Source organism: Carcharhinus amblyrhynchos, chromosome 2 (assembly GCF_965287045.1).
Source record: "Carcharhinus amblyrhynchos chromosome 2, sCarAmb.v2.hapA, whole genome shotgun sequence".
Taxonomy (NCBI): domain Eukaryota; kingdom Metazoa; phylum Chordata; class Chondrichthyes; order Carcharhiniformes; family Carcharhinidae; genus Carcharhinus; species Carcharhinus amblyrhynchos.
The window spans coordinates 32020058-32035643 of record NC_137325.1 but is presented as its reverse complement, the minus strand read 5'-3'; the positions used below and the strand labels follow the sequence as shown (position 1 = coordinate 32035643).

Below are 15586 nucleotides of genomic sequence, written 5' to 3'. Positions count from 1 at the left end.
ATGTAAATGTATGTGTTCCTTCCTTCAGTTGCCACCAGAGGGCAGCCACAAAGCTGAAAATTATTTTGGAAAGCTAAAAATTAGTTTGTAGCGTCTCACCCGAATAATTATTCAAATCAAAGTTGGAATTATTCAGAAATTTCTTTGGAATCTACAATTTTCTTCCAAATTTTCTCTTCTCCCGAGAGTGGTGACTCACACGGAGGCTTGGTTTGCCAACTCTGCCTGGACATAATCTGGGAGAAGTTGGCGGATGTGACATCAAAGAAAGCCAACAGTTTGGCGGGAGCATGTTCTATGGTGACACCTCTAAGGAGTATACAGGAGAAACTGTTTCATGGTGAATTTGAGGTCTAATGCAAACAATGAACCCTTTGCTTCCTCATGGATATTTTTAATTAATTATTTCTTCATGTATGTGAATATAAAGTTAGGATGCTTCCTGGTGGATGTTTGCTCTGCCTATTGTATTTTTCCCAAATACAAAAGCATGCAATGTCCTCCTGAGACAGGCTTTGCATTTGTTCTGTGGGACAGAACTCTGTGCCACTTCAGCAAATCCTCAGTCTTTTGAGCCCCATTAGCACAGGTCGAAGATTACCAAGGAGGAATTTACCCTCTGCGAGGCTAGCTGGAGTTTGCAAGGTCACCTGAAACAACGTGACCTGTGAAAGGAGAAGGCCACCATCACCCACACTTACCTGACCTTGTCAGGAAAAGCGAAACAAATCACCGGTTGCCAGCAGTTTCCTGACAGTGCAAGACTCAGGGCTGGAGGTGCACTTGTGGACCTTGGAAGAGCAGGTTTATCAATTGCTCCAGGCCACTGATCTGAATCACTGGACATATTCTCTTGGAGATTCCATGCCTCCAGGCCAGCTCCTCCACAGGAGGAGGAACACATCAAGGAGTTATTCAGGAAACTGGTTCCTCTGGGATCATGCTACTGATTATTTGGCGCTGTGTTGGATGTGAAATCACTACCTGACAAGGCCTCATGATGACAGGAGTTGCACTTGCCTTTCCCTTCTTGGTGGTTGCTGACATCAAATTACAGGACTGATTTGTTCAAAATATTTTTCCAGAATCTCCCAGTTTCCTTTCTTTGGGTGCAGGATTCTGGTAGTCTTACAGCCATTCTAGGAAGGTGGACAACTCTAACTGAAGTTTTGCCCTTCAAGTGCCAGTCACATTCCATTACTATATTCAAGCCTTCATTACTTATGCATAGCAATGGTGGCAACCTATACAACAATAGGTGGCATCACAGCTATGTGGGATGTGCATACAAACACACCTGGACTTGGATATCAGTTTTTATTAGAATCTTTATTGATGAAAAATACTTCAATCATCAGTCAGGCTTATGTGACTTGTTTGAACTGCATCATTGGAAGAATCTTTAGCCATGCAGTGACCTGCATAGACCAGAGGCTCACAAGAGTTATAACCTTACAAATTACACATCTGTTTTTTCAGTAAGCATAATGGGTCCACCACATCTCAATTAATTTGTTAAACATTATCACTTTAAATTGGAAGAACAATTTTGCATTTAATTTATTTTGGACTTATTCCAGAGTTAATGGATAAGTTAATGAGACAATGATGATATTAATGATGATATTAATGATGAAACTGTGACATTAGTAGTCAGATGACTAAAAAGGTTCCAAGAGAGCTAAGAGCAGAATAGTCTATGTCCTCAGTATGATGAATGTAAATAGTTCTTTATAAACTGTTTGAAGTTAAATTACACTGATTAGCTCAAGTCTGTCAAAGCAAAGCAAATCCTTCCTAAGGTTCGGTAAGACTAAAAAGCATGGTATTGGTAAGATCTCACTTGATAGCAGTGAAAGCCATAATTTAGCAAACTCTAGCCTCAGATTAGTAAACCAGGATTGATTGAAAAGTTTATTATTATCACAAGTAGCTTTACATTGCAGTGTTAATGAAATTACTGTGCAAGTCCCCTGGTTGCATTCCAGCGCCTGTTCGGGAACACTGAGGGAGAATTTAGCACGGCCAATGCACTTAATCAGCACGTCTTTCGGACTGTGAGAGGAAACCGGAGCACCTGGAGGAAACCCACACAGACACGGGGAGAGCGTGCAGACTCCACACAGATAGTGACCCCAGCCAGGAACTGAACTTGGGTCCCTGGCGCTGTGAGGCAGCAGTGCTAACCACTGTGCCATGACTGGTGAAGGAAGGAAATTGACTTTGCAATGATGAGGGTCAGACCCAAAATGTACTCTAGTGAGGGGACAGTGAGAAACACAGAGCAGCCAATGGCATTCCAGAGACTTTCCAACAGATCGAAGGTCTATAGCAAGGACAGCAATGGGAGCTTTGGAACAGACAGTTTGAAAGGTATTGAATGGCTTCGGAGTTACAAGAGCAAACTCAGAAGCACTAGGTCGACACATGAAAGTCATCAAGGAAGCCTCAGCATTCCACAATGAGTATATGGGGGCCTTTGATAAATACTTCAGCCCTAAAAAGAATTTAGTTAGTGAACCAGCAAAATTCAATCAGAGGAGCCAAAGAACAAAGAGAGAACAGGCCCTTCAGCCCTCCAAACTGCTATAACATGATGCCTGCCTAAACTAAAATCGTATGCACTGATGGAATCTGTATCTTTCCATTCCCATACTATTCATCTGTTCGGCTAGTTGCCCTTTAAATGCCGTTATCGTACTGCTCCCCAGGCAGCGCATTCCAGACATTCATTACCCTCTGCGTAAGAAACTTGCCTTGCACATCTCCTCTAAACTTTTTTCCCATGCACCTTAAACCTATGTCCCCTAGTACTCTTCTACCCTAGGAAAGAGCATCTGACTATCCACTCTATCTTGTGAGCCTCTATCAGGTCACCCCTCAACCTCCGTCGTTCCTGTGAGAACAAACCATGTTTATCATAGCTAATACCTTGCAGACCAGACAACATCCTGGTAAACCTCTTCCGTACCTCCTCCAAAGCATCCACATCCTTCTGGTAGTGTGGCAATCAGAATTGTACACAATATTCTAAATGAGACCTAACTAAGGTTCTGTACAGTTGCAGCATGACCAATTTTAGTACTCAATGTTCCGAACGATGAAGGCAAGCATGTAGTATGCTTTCTTAACTATCTTACCCACCTGCGTTGTCACTTTCAGTGATTCGTGGTCTTGTACGCTCAGATCTCTCGGCCTGTCAATACGCCTAATGGTTGTACCTTTTACTGTATAAATCCAAAATGCATTTTCTCACACTTGTTTGGATTAAACTCCATCTGCCATTTCTCTGCCCAATCCTCCAACCAGTCTGTATCTTGCTATAACGTCTGACAATCGTCTTCACTATTTGCAACTCTACCAATTTTTGTGTCATCTGCAAACTTACTAATCAGACAGCTACATTTTCCTCCAAATTATTTATATGTACTATAAACAACAAAGGTCCCAGAGCTGATCCCTGTGGAATAATCCTAAATCATAGCCTTCCATTCAGAAAAGTACCCTTTTATTGCTGCCCTCTGGCTTCTATGGTTAAGCCAGTTCTGTATCCGTCTTGTCAATTCTCCTCTGATCCTGTGTGACTTCACCTTTTGTACCAATCTACCATGACATACCTTGTCAAAGGCTTTACTGAAGTCCATATATACAACATCCACTGCCTTTCCCTCATCTATCATCTTTGTAACTTCCTCAAAAATCTCAATCAAGTTAGTGAGGCACGACCTTCCCTTCACAAAACCATGCTGTCTATCACTAATAAGTCCATTTGTTTCCAAGTATGAGTAAATCCTGTCCCCAAGATCTTTTCCAATAATTGCCCTATCATTGGTATAAGACTCACCAGCCTATAATTTCCTAGATTATCCCTGCTGCCCTTCTTAAACAATGGAACAACATTGCATCCTCATTGGCTACAGGCGACGTTCCAGAGGACTGCAGGATAGCCACAGATTTCACTCAAGGCCCCAGCAGCTTTTTAACGATTAGCAAATACCTGCAGTTGCAAAGCCTTAAAACAAATTCATTTGCATGCTCAACACGAGCTGTTGATATTCTTGCAATATAAACAGAACTTGACCATAGAGAAGACCAAACAGATCGTAAGGCAGGCCGAGATGCAATGGTAAAGACAGGGTGCGATTTGGGGTGACATTGAGGCTCAGGAGGGAATGGTCCAGTAATGTATGCCCATGGACAGAAATGCCTGTGAAAACCATCAAGGGGAGAGGGAGAACACTTCCACCTACATTCAAGTGCTCCAGATTCACTGCTAACAGACAATACCAATATGAAGATTCCACAGCTGGCAAAGCTGAATGTTTTCTCCGTGACTGGACATTTAAACAGTTTTGTAAACCAAGAACAGCATTCAAGGGCAGAATATTAGAACACGTTCCCAGCCAGTTTGGAGTCCAATAGGAGATATCCTCTTGGTTCCAACCTGATGATTTCCTGGGGGAAATCAAAGATGATAATGGTTCTGGTCTGTGGAATTGGAAGTTCAAGACTACAGAATAGAATTTAAACTCCATAGCCACGCAGGAGTCTCTATCTTATCTGACAGATAGGACTGACGTCCAAATTTCCAAAAATAAGTCAAAGTGCAATCATCTGATTTAAAGCTATAGGGACCTGGAGGCCAAAATCTCCAAGAGCAAGGCCAATTCCTCACCATCTTTGCCATGGAGAAAAGTGAATAAGTAAAACCCTCCATAATTTACAGAAACTGCCAATTTCTCTGCTCAGCAGGTCAGTGTTTAAGATTTGGTCCGATATTGAAACTTGATAAGATCTCAGGATAGCAGAGTAGTACTTGAGGAGAAATTTCCAAAGTTGGTTGAAGAACCACCAGATTTCAATTCAGAAGCAGAAGGTGAAGTTCATCCACTACTCAGGGGGAGGAAGAAATTGCAGACCTCTCAATTCTTTTCACATTCAGACTAGAAGGTATGGAAATAGAAGGCATTGGAAAAGATGGTAAAAATCTGCTAGTAAAGCTTCTGACAGCAGTTGGCCCTACTCTGACAAACATCATGAGAAGGGGGCCAGTGCGAAAGGTAGTTCATTGGAAGATACCCTAGAGATCACTGCAGTCAGACTTCATTGCCAATACAGATCAAATCTCGGTTGTCTTTCTGAGGGGTCAGCTGAAGAAGCTGCTTTAAGAGTTGAATTCATAGTTGTCCCATTGAAATTCAGCGTAAATCACTGGCTGACCACAGGGAGAAAGAAATGCTTCACTCCACGTGAGATCAAACTATTGGAGGAAATGTACAGCCTACTTGTTTGTAGGTAAAATGCAGTCCACGTCTGAATCTCATCTTCAGCTAGTTAGCTTGCACTTAAATCATCCCTCAGAAGCAGAGGCCAATATTACAGAGCTTCTAAGGCTTTAAAAAAAAATCATTATTATACAACAGGGAGAGTTACAGAACAGACAGATCTAGAGGTACATGTTCATAGCTCCTTGAAAGTGGAATCACAAGTGGACAGAATGGTGAAGGCGGCATTTGGCATGCTTAGCTTCATCAGTCAGAACCTTGAATATAGGAGTTGGAATGTCTTGTTGAAGTTGTGCAAGACATTAGTAAGGCCACACTTGGAATACTGTGTGCAATTCTGGTCACTCTATTATGGAAAGGATATTGTTAAACTAGAAAGAGTGCAGAAAAGATTTACTAGGATGCTACTGGGACTTGATGGATTGAGTTATAAGGAGAGGCTGGATAGACTGGGAATTTTTTCTCTGGAGTGTAGGAGGCTGAGGGGTGATCTTACAGAGGTCTATAAAATAATGAGGGGCATAGATCAGCTAGATAGTCAATATCTTTTCCCAAAGGTAGGGGGAGTCTAAAACTAGAGGGCACAGGTTTAAGGTGAAGGGGAGAGATACAGAAGTGTCCAGAGGGGCAATTTTTTCACACAGAGTGGTGAGTGTCTGGAACAAGCTGCCAGAGATAGTAGTAGAGGTGGGTAAATTTTGTCTTTTAAAAAGCATTTAGATAGATACATGGGTATGATGGGTATAGAGGGATATGGGCCAAATGCTTGAAATTGGGATTAGCTTAGGGGTTTTAAAAAAAAGGCAGCATGGACAAGTTGGGCCAAAGGGCCTGTTTCCGTGCGGTAAAACTCTATGACTCTGCATAAGCTAGGCCAACATTTATTGCCCCTATCTACATCAAAGGAGGCCAAGTAGGAAGGGTCGAGAGCTTCACGTTTTTAGGTGTCCAGGTCACCAACGACCTGTCCTGGTCCCTCCACATTGACACTATAGTTAAGAGAGCCCACTAGTGCCTCTACATTCTCAGAAGACTAAGGAAATTTGGCATGTCAGCTACCACTCTCACCAACTTTTACACATGCACCATAGAAAGCATTCTTTCTAGTTGTATCACAGCTTGGTATGGCTCTGTGAATGTAGCCCAATCCATCACACAAACCAGCCTCCCATCTTTTGACCCTGTCTACGCTTCCTGCTGCATCAGAAAAGCAGCCAGTAGAATTAAGGACCCCATGCACTCCGGACATTCTCTCTTCCACTTCTTCCATCGGGAAAAAGATACAAAAGTCTGAGGTCATGTACCAACCGACTCAAGAACAGCTTCTTCCCTGCTGCTGTCAGACTTTTGAATGGACGTACCTTGCATTAAGTTGATCTTCCTCTACACCTCAGCTATGACTGTGACATTCTGCACTCTCTCATTTCCTTCTCTATGAACAGTATGCTTTGTCTGTATATGTGCAAGAAACAATACTTCTCACTGTATGTTAATACATGCGACGATAATAAATCAAATCAAATCTTAAATGCCCTGCAGGTGCTGATGAGCTGCCTTCTTGAACTGCTGCAGTACATGTTGTGCAGCCACAGTACTGTTAGGGGGCGAATTCCAGGATTTTGATTCAGTGAGAGCGAACTTCCAAGTTCACTTGGATATTTCCAAATGAGGATGGTGAATGGTTTGTAGGAAATCTTCCAGGTGGTGGTACTTTTATTCATCTGCTGTTCTTGCTCTTCTAGATGGTAGTGGTTGTGGGTTTGGAAGGTGCTGTCTAAGGACTCTTGGTAAGTTCCAGCATTGCATCCTGTAGATGGTAGACACCGCTGTCACTGTATATCGGTAGTGGAGGAGTGAATGTTTGTGGATGGGCTGCAAATCAACCAGGCTGTATTGTCCTGAAGGGGATCAAACTTCTTGGAGATGCATTCATCCAGCCATGGGTAAGTATTCCATTACACTCCTGACTTTTGCCTTGTAGATGGTGGACAGGTTTTGAGGAGTCTGAAGGTGAGTTACCCACTGCAGGGTTCTTAGCTTTTGACCTGTTCCTGTAGCCACAGGTTACAGTCTAGTTCAGTTTCTGATCAATGGTAACTCCCAGGATTTGATAGTGGGGCATTCAGCAATGGTAATGCCACTGAATGTCAAGAGGCGGTAGTTACATTATTTCTTGTTAGCGATGGTCAATGCCTGGCACTTATGTGGCTTGAAAGCTTGGCACTTGTCAGCCCAGGCCAGATATTGTCCAGGTCTTGCTATATTTGGACATGGACTGCTTCAGTATTATTGGAGTCATAAATTGTGCTGAACATTGTGCAAACATCAGTGAACATCCCCACTTCTGACCTTAAAATTGAAGGAAGGTCATTGATGAAGCAGCTGAAGATGGCTTAGGACACTAAGAAACTTGAGACCACTAACGACCTGAGAAACTCCTGCAACGATGCCCTGGAACTGAGATAACTGACCTCTAACAACCACAACCATCTTCTTTTGTGCCAGATTTTACCCCTGATTCCCACTGACTCCGGTTTTGCTAGAATTCCTTGATGCCACACTTGGTCATATACAGTCTTGATGTCAAGAGCAGTCACTCTCACCTCACCTTTGGAGTTTTCTTCTGTCCATGTTTGAACCAAGGATGAAATGAGATCAGGAGCTTAATGATCCTGGTGGAACTCAAACTGAGCCCCAGTGAAGTTATGAAAGTACTGCTTGATGACATTATTCATGACCCCCTCCATCACTTTATTGATGACTGAGTGTAGGCTGATGGGGTGCTAATGGGCAGGGTTGGATTTGTCCTTTATTGTGTACACGACATACCTGGGGAATTCTCCATATTGCTAGGTAGATGCCAGTGTTGTTGCTGTACTGGAATGGCTTACCTGGAGCATCGCAAGTTTTTCAACATACGTCTTCAACACTATTGCCAAAACATTGCCTAGGCTCATAGCCTTTGTAGTATCCAGTGTCTTCAGAAATTTCTTGATGTCGCTTGGAATTAATCGAAGCGGCTGAAGACTAACATTTGTGATATTGGGAACTGCCAGAGGAGGTCAAATTGGATCCTCCACTTGGCACGTCTGGTTGAAGATTGTTGCAGGCCTTATCTTTCACACAGATGTGATGGGCTTCCCATTGATGATGGGGATTTTTGAGGAGCCTCCTTCTCCAGTGAGCTGTTTAATTGTGTGTACCTTTGGATGAATCAAGGATAGCACTTGAGGTAAACTACTTCTCCATCTTATCATTAGCATGAAGAACTTTGAGTTGAGATTCTGTTTGGCTTTGTTGCAAAATAAATCCTGAAATACTTCAATAATGCTGCATCTCAGAAGCAGTTCAAATAGAAATCATGAAACTCCCTCTCCCTTTTGAATCCAACAGTAACCTCCTCAACCACAATGTCGATTATTACTGACCTCTGCTGAATTAGAGGCAATTTGGCACTTGGGATTTTAAGTTTTAAACAAGGTCATCAAAGCTAGATATTTAGCGTAGTGGGACAAGTATGGCTGGACAATAAATGCTGGCCTAGTCAGTGATGTCCACATCCCATAAAGGAATAAAAAAGTCAAGTTCCAGAAACCACCTAGTTTCCACAATTTCAGTATTTCTTAATCAATATCATAATTATTGCAGGTATTCTCCACCAATAAGCATTTTTTGTTCAGTAGCTCAATCATAGCTCTCCCAGTGAGCTGTATAAAGAGTTACCTTGGGTATGTTGGATACTATTTCATAGGTAACACCACAGGAATGAAGAATGTGCTTGTAGGACATTCGTCGCTTCAGACTCTGTGTAAAACTCTGTAAAGTAAGTTGCCAAAGAGGAATTCGGAATTAATCATTTAATTTATCAATTTTCTTTTTGAGTAACAAATAATTGACAGATAGCATAAGAACATTAAAAATTGCAGGTTTTATTATTGTTCCATTTATCCTACACATTGCTGGCTTTTTTTGGTGGATATATTGTATAGCTTGGTGATCTTTAAAAACTAACTACCAACATTTTTGTTACAAATATCAAAGAATTAGTTTAAAAATAGCTAAAATAAACACATCTTGTTCATTCAAGCAAGTGCCACACTAGAAGCTGGATAATATAGGGTGGCACAGTTGCCTCACAGCACCAGGGACCCAGATTTGATTCCAGCCTTAGGTGGAACTGCCTGTGTGGAGTTTACATGTTCTCCCCGTGTCTGTATGGGTTACCTTGGGGTGCTCCAGTGTTCTCTCACATACAAGGATGAACAGGTTAGGTAGATTGGCCATGCTAAATTGCTCCTTACTGTCCAAAGATGTGTAGCTTAGATGGATTGGTCATGGTAAATGAGCAGGGTTCCAGGCCCAGGAGTTGCAGTGATGTAAGGTTCATCACTTCTTTCTCATGGCTCCTAGGGTTTGTAATAAGTGTGGCCTGCCAGCAATGCCCACATCCCAAGAACAAATATTTTACAAATTCACATAACACTACAAAGTGGTTGACTTAGCACTGAAACACTTCAGAGCAATAAAGGAATCCTTAAAGTAACCTAAATAACATAAAATAAGCCAGTTGCGATGCAACTGTCAGCTCAAAGATTTATGTCAATCAATGTTCCCACAGTAACAAAAACTCAGCAGGTCTGGCAATATCTATGGAGAGAAAAACAGAGTTAACTTTTCGAGTCCAACATGACTCTTCTTTGGAACTCAGCCACTTTTTCAAAATTTTGAAGACTTCCGAAGAAGCGTCCTCTTGGACTCAAAACATTAACTCTGTTTCTCTCTCAACAGATGCAGCCAGGCCTGCTGAATTATTTCTGCACTTTGTTTTATTTTAGATCTCCTGCAGCCCCAGTATTTTGCTTTTACTGCACTGTTAGCACAGTGGCAATTAATGGACGCAGCTATTTTCTGGAGTAAAGGGTTATGAATATTTACATAGCTGCATGACAGATAAAATTAATAACATGGAAAGCTGATATTTCAGGCGGAAAAACAGCTGCCCTGTTCTCCTTGTAGGTCGAGGTGGTGGGGCACTAGCTGAATTCCTTGTAGGTTCTGATGGGTGATGAGCACATGGTGATGCTGCACTTTTTAAAAAATCTAATGCTTCCACAGAAATGTATAGTATCAACTTCTTACCTGTTTATTGTAAATATTGACAGCTATACGTTTGCGTAACACCAACTCCACGGCAGCTGGGTGGCTGAGCTGCACTGTAGTCTTTACAATCAAATAGATGCGCTCATTCTGTGGGGTAACTTTGTTTAAGTATATGGAATCATGGACTGATGAGTCCCAGGAAGCAACAGCTGAGATCTAAAATTGCAAGGAGAGATACATCAGCTTTAAACAGATCCTTGTGTGTTAAAGCAACTGGTTTTTCTAAAGCTTAATATTGTCACATTTCCAAAGCATTTTACTGCATTACAGGGCAGCAAGGTGGCACAGTGGTTCGCACTGCTGCCTCACAGCACTAGGGACCTGGGTTCAACTCCTGGCTTGGGTCACTGTCTGTGTGGAGTCTGTGCATTCTCCCGTGTCTATTGGGTTTCCTCCTGGTGCTCTGGTTTCCTCCCATAGTCTGAAAGATGTGATGGGTTAGGTGCATTGGCCATGCTAAATTCTCCCTTCGTGTATTCGAACAGGCGCCTGAGTGTGGCGACTAGGGGAACGTTGACAGTGATTTCATTGCAGTGTTAACGTAAGCCTACTTGTGACACTAATAAATAAATTAAAAATTAAACATGGCAAAAAAATAATAAAATACTCCTCCAGGTGAACAGTACATTTTCTGTGAAAGTAAGTCCAATATTGAAAATATTAGTTTTGCTTTGCCTCTTCCCCAAGGGAATTTGTTTGGGAATCATACACTGATTGTAACTACCTCACCAACATTGGCATTGACTGGCACCCCACGAGGTCCAGTAAAGCCCCTAGAACTTATCAACATCAATGCCAAATATAATCTGTATCACGAACATTGCACTGCTATTGATTTTCCCTGGGCTCAGCCACCTCCTGATCAGGCTCAAGCCTGCCGTAGATGCTGATCTGTAAAAAAACTGCAATGAAGATACTTGCTGACAGGACTTATCTTTGATATCAACAAAGCAGCTTCCTGTTTGTGGAGATGGTGCAACAGGCAAATTAAATTAAAAGTTCTTGATAATCCATTAGAAGAATTAACACTTCATAAGCATTACAGATTTTTCTTCAAAATTACCCGATATTCTTTCAGCTCAAAGGGTGGCAGTTTCAGGCTGTGCTCAGTCCAAAGCTGGAAATTCCGCCTGATGTCAATGGACCTTTGCATGGTTCCTGTCCTGCCTGCTACGATTCCCGTGGTGGGCAGGATGGAAAAATTCCACCCAAAGTATTCCTTACACCCCCATTTTCCAAACTTCCCCTTTAGAACTTTTAATTTTGAATGCTTCTGCTAAATGGCATTCCGTCAATAATACTAATCATTGTTACACAGCAGAAGGCTCCCACAATATTGAACTGAACTGTAATAGGCTGTACAAGATATTAAAGGGTTCAGTCATGCAGACCATTCGGTATCAAAGGAATCACAGCTTTAACTTTACTGCGGATACAAAGCACAAAGTTGTTAAATTACCATAAATATCTATACATGCAGATCACAGTGCTAATAAAAGCAAGCTGACCCTCCTTTCGATTTTGTGGCACTCATAGGGATTGCATCTCAGGAAGTGGCAAATGCACAGTGCCTACGATTTCCTAAATTATCACAACCATGAAAGAACTTCTCTATTGAATTACAAAATTACACCCCACCATTGCCATGAAGTTTCCATTTCAATAAAAGGATTAAAAAACAAACAGAATGGTAGCTGTATCTAATACAGAAAGGCATGTCAGAATAATTTCCCATTGCAGCCACTCTGCGGCAACATCAAGAAAATAATCCGCAGGGCAAATCCCTTGATAAATGACCCAATGCTACGTGTGGCATTTTAAATGAGTTCTCTTGTTTCTCTGTGGAATAAATGTAAGAGGTCAGCCAGCTGCAGCCTGCTGGGGTCAGGTCATTAAACAAGACTGACTGTAATTCTGCAGTATCTTTCAGCTTGGCATAACACTCTCATGAACCAACTAGCAATCGGAAAGAATACCAATTAACTCACGCACTAAAGCTAATTTTTACTCTCTTGCCAAATCCATTGATTTATGTGAGAGAGAAAGTGGTTAACAATAAGTCAACCAATCAAAGCAAAGAGAGGAAGAAATCAAAGATGAGGTGAACACAACAAGAAAATTTACCACAGTTAGCAATCCCTTCTGAAAATAGAAGTACTTAAAAGACTTGGCCACCTGACCCTCGATTTTCAAATTTGCAATGTTGTTTTCATATCCCTCCATGGTTTCAGAAAGCAATTACAAAAGCTAAGAGAAGATAAGAAAGGAGATGGGCAGGAAAAATGTAAACTGATTTAAAAAAAGCTTACAGAGAGGGATGATTAGAGATGAAAAAGGAAATCTTACGGAAGCAGGAAGAATGATAGATATTAAATAAGTACTTTCCCTTAGTTTGTGGTTTGTACCCGGAAGGGGAGAATGAAAGGCTCCAAGTACAGGGTGCAGACTAATCAGATAATTATTTGGACAACGTGGAACCGGAAAAGCATTGGAGAAACTTAAAAGTGGAAAACAAACTCAAAAGCAGAAAAGGAACGGAGCCTTGATGGCAGGCTAAATGCTAAAATATGAAATATATGAAATATAAGTATCTTTAGATACTTATAATGTCAGCAGAGCTGACATTATAAGCAGAGCTGACATTATAGCAACTCTGTTCAAACAGGGAGAAAGGCACAACCCAGGTAATGCGAGACCAGACAGTCTAACATTGAAAGCAGATAAGCTTTAGGTGGCCAGAATACTACAGCAGTAACTTGTATTTCTGTGGTGCCTTTAATGGCGAAAATTGCCTAATGGGTTAACTGAAGAATGGGTTCGTAACAAGCAAGTTTCGGCAAATACCCACTTTACAGAGTTTCTCTAAGGGAACAACAGAGTGCACTGTTAAAGATGCAATATATGTTGGGTATAAGAATTTTCAAATAGCTTCTGATAAAGTTTCACACAGCAACCTGGTTGATAAAATGGAGGCACACATTCTTAAGTTGACTCTGGACAGAAAAGTGAGTAGTAGTTGTTAATGAATGTTTTTGGGTGGTGTGCCCCAGGAGTGGTGCTGGTCCAGTGCTCCTCTCAATATATATCTATAAATGGCATGGTCCTAGGTATTGGGAACATATCAGCAACATTTCCAAACACAAGAACAGGTCATACGGCTCCCTTGAAGAGAATTGTGAACAACTACAGGCAGATAGATACTGGCTGACTCCCCTGTACTCAGTTCGATCAAGCTGCGGAATCTTTTACATTCTCTTGGCGGCAGCTGTGGCCTCAAATTTAATGTTTCTTTAGAAAGACAACACCACTGACAACGTAACACTTCTTTCCTCAGCATGGCATTGAAACATCAACCTAGCCCATTCACTCAAGTTGATCATGAGGTGTGAACATTAATAAGTAGAACAATCATACCTCAGGAACAGCTGTGTTTCTAATTTCCGAAACAGAGTTAGTTGTGATATTACCTCCGCTTCCACCCCCCCCACAGTAAATCCTCCTTTGACCCCAACCAAGTCCTCATTACCATGTCATGGCTCTCACCTGATGTTTGCTATTCCTCTTTTGGGGCATCAAGCCTATTTTCTTCATAGATGGCTGTGGTGGTGGGGCAGATACAGCTAGAAATTCCCAATCACAATATTTTGGAAAAATTAGGAATTTCTTTTGTACATGGCAAAGATCAATCCTTCAGAACAGCAGCAATGACACACAGGAATTCAGAATGGTGAAGAGGAAAAGACTGGGGCTAGGACTCTATGTGCCTGATCAGGATGGGAGTGTTCCATGGTGAGATCAGAAAAGCTCACAAGGGGTCACTAGATGTGTTTTCTGCTGACTTAAATCCAGGAAGTGATTATTCCCTGCTCCCCCCCAGCCCCCCACCCACCCCCGCCCCGTCAATGGCATTTCCCGCTGCCAAACACTGAGAACCCTCTGAATATATTTGCATCTCATTATTGTGGCCACATGCCAAACTCATTCTTCCACGTCAAACTTAAATCATGATGTGGGAATGCCGGCGTTGGACTGGTGTAAACACAGTAAAAAGTCTGACAACACCAGGTTTTAGTCCAACCGATTTATTTGATAATACTCACAAGCTTTCAAGGGGACTGCCTCTTCGTCAGGTGAATGGAGAGTTCTGGCCTCAGACAGAGCATATAAAGCACAGACAGTTTAGAGATTACTGATTAAAATGCGAACCCTTACACCTAACCTGCTGTTCAAGACCTGAAGTGGCTGACAATGTGAGTGGAAGGAGCACTGATCACAGGTTACCGAGATGTGTATTGTCTCCAGACAGTACAGTAAGTGAGGTTTTGCAAACCCAGGCAAGTCACGGGGGTTACAGATAGTGTGACATGAACCCAAGATCCCTGTTGAGACCGTCCTCATGTGTGTGGAACTTGGCTATCAGTCTCTGTTCAGCGACTCTGCGCTGTCGTGTGTCATGAAGGCCGCCTTGGAGAATGCTTACCCGAAGGTCAGAGGCTGAATGCCCGTATACGTTGCAAGAAAGGATGTCCCGAAGCATGGTACATTGGGGAGACCATGCAGACGCTACGACAACGGATGAATGAACATCGCTCGACAATCACCAGGCAAGACTGTTCCCTTCCTGTTGGCGAACACTTCAGTGGTCACGGGCATTCAGCCTCTGACCTTCGGGTAAGCATCCTCCAAGGCGGCCTTCACGACACACGACAGCGCAGAGTCGCTGAACAGAGACTGATAGCCAAGTTCCGCACACATGAGGACGGTCTCAACAGGGATCTTGGGTTCATGTCACACTATCTGTAACCCCCGTGACTTGCCTGGGTTTGCAAAACCTCACTCACTGTACTGTCTGGAGACAATACACATCTCGGTAACCTGTGATCAGTGCTCCTTCCACTCACATTGTCAGCCACTTCAGGTCTTGAACAGCAGGTTAGGTGTAAGGATTCGCATTTTAATCAGTAATCTCTAAACTGTCTGTGCTTTATATGCTCTGTCTGAGGCCAGAACTCTCCATTCACCTGACGAAGAGGCAGTCCCCTTGAAAGCTTGTGAGTATTATCAAATAAATCGGTTGGACTAAAACCTGGCGTTGTCAGACTTTTTTACTAAACTTAAATCCTACATTGGCATGAACTCAG

At 42.3% G+C, this 15586-nt stretch overlaps 1 protein-coding gene across 5 annotated transcripts in view; it reads right to left on the bottom strand.

The window, feature by feature from the left end:
- kif13a (kinesin family member 13A) overlaps nt 1-15586 on the bottom strand; it is a 298393-nt gene that overhangs the window by 28005 nt on the left and 254802 nt on the right. For all 5 annotated transcript variants that reach the window (XR_013888690.1, XM_080204107.1, XM_080204085.1 and 2 more), the window contains 2 exons: nt 10425-10601; nt 9009-9101 (listed from right to left, as the gene is read on the bottom strand). Coding sequence is in view for 4 of the 5 variants with exons in the window: in XM_080204107.1 (XP_080060233.1) it covers nt 9009-9101; nt 10425-10601 (270 nt within the window). In the remaining variant the exon portion in view is untranslated. The remainder of the gene's footprint in view (nt 1-9008; nt 9102-10424; nt 10602-15586) is intronic.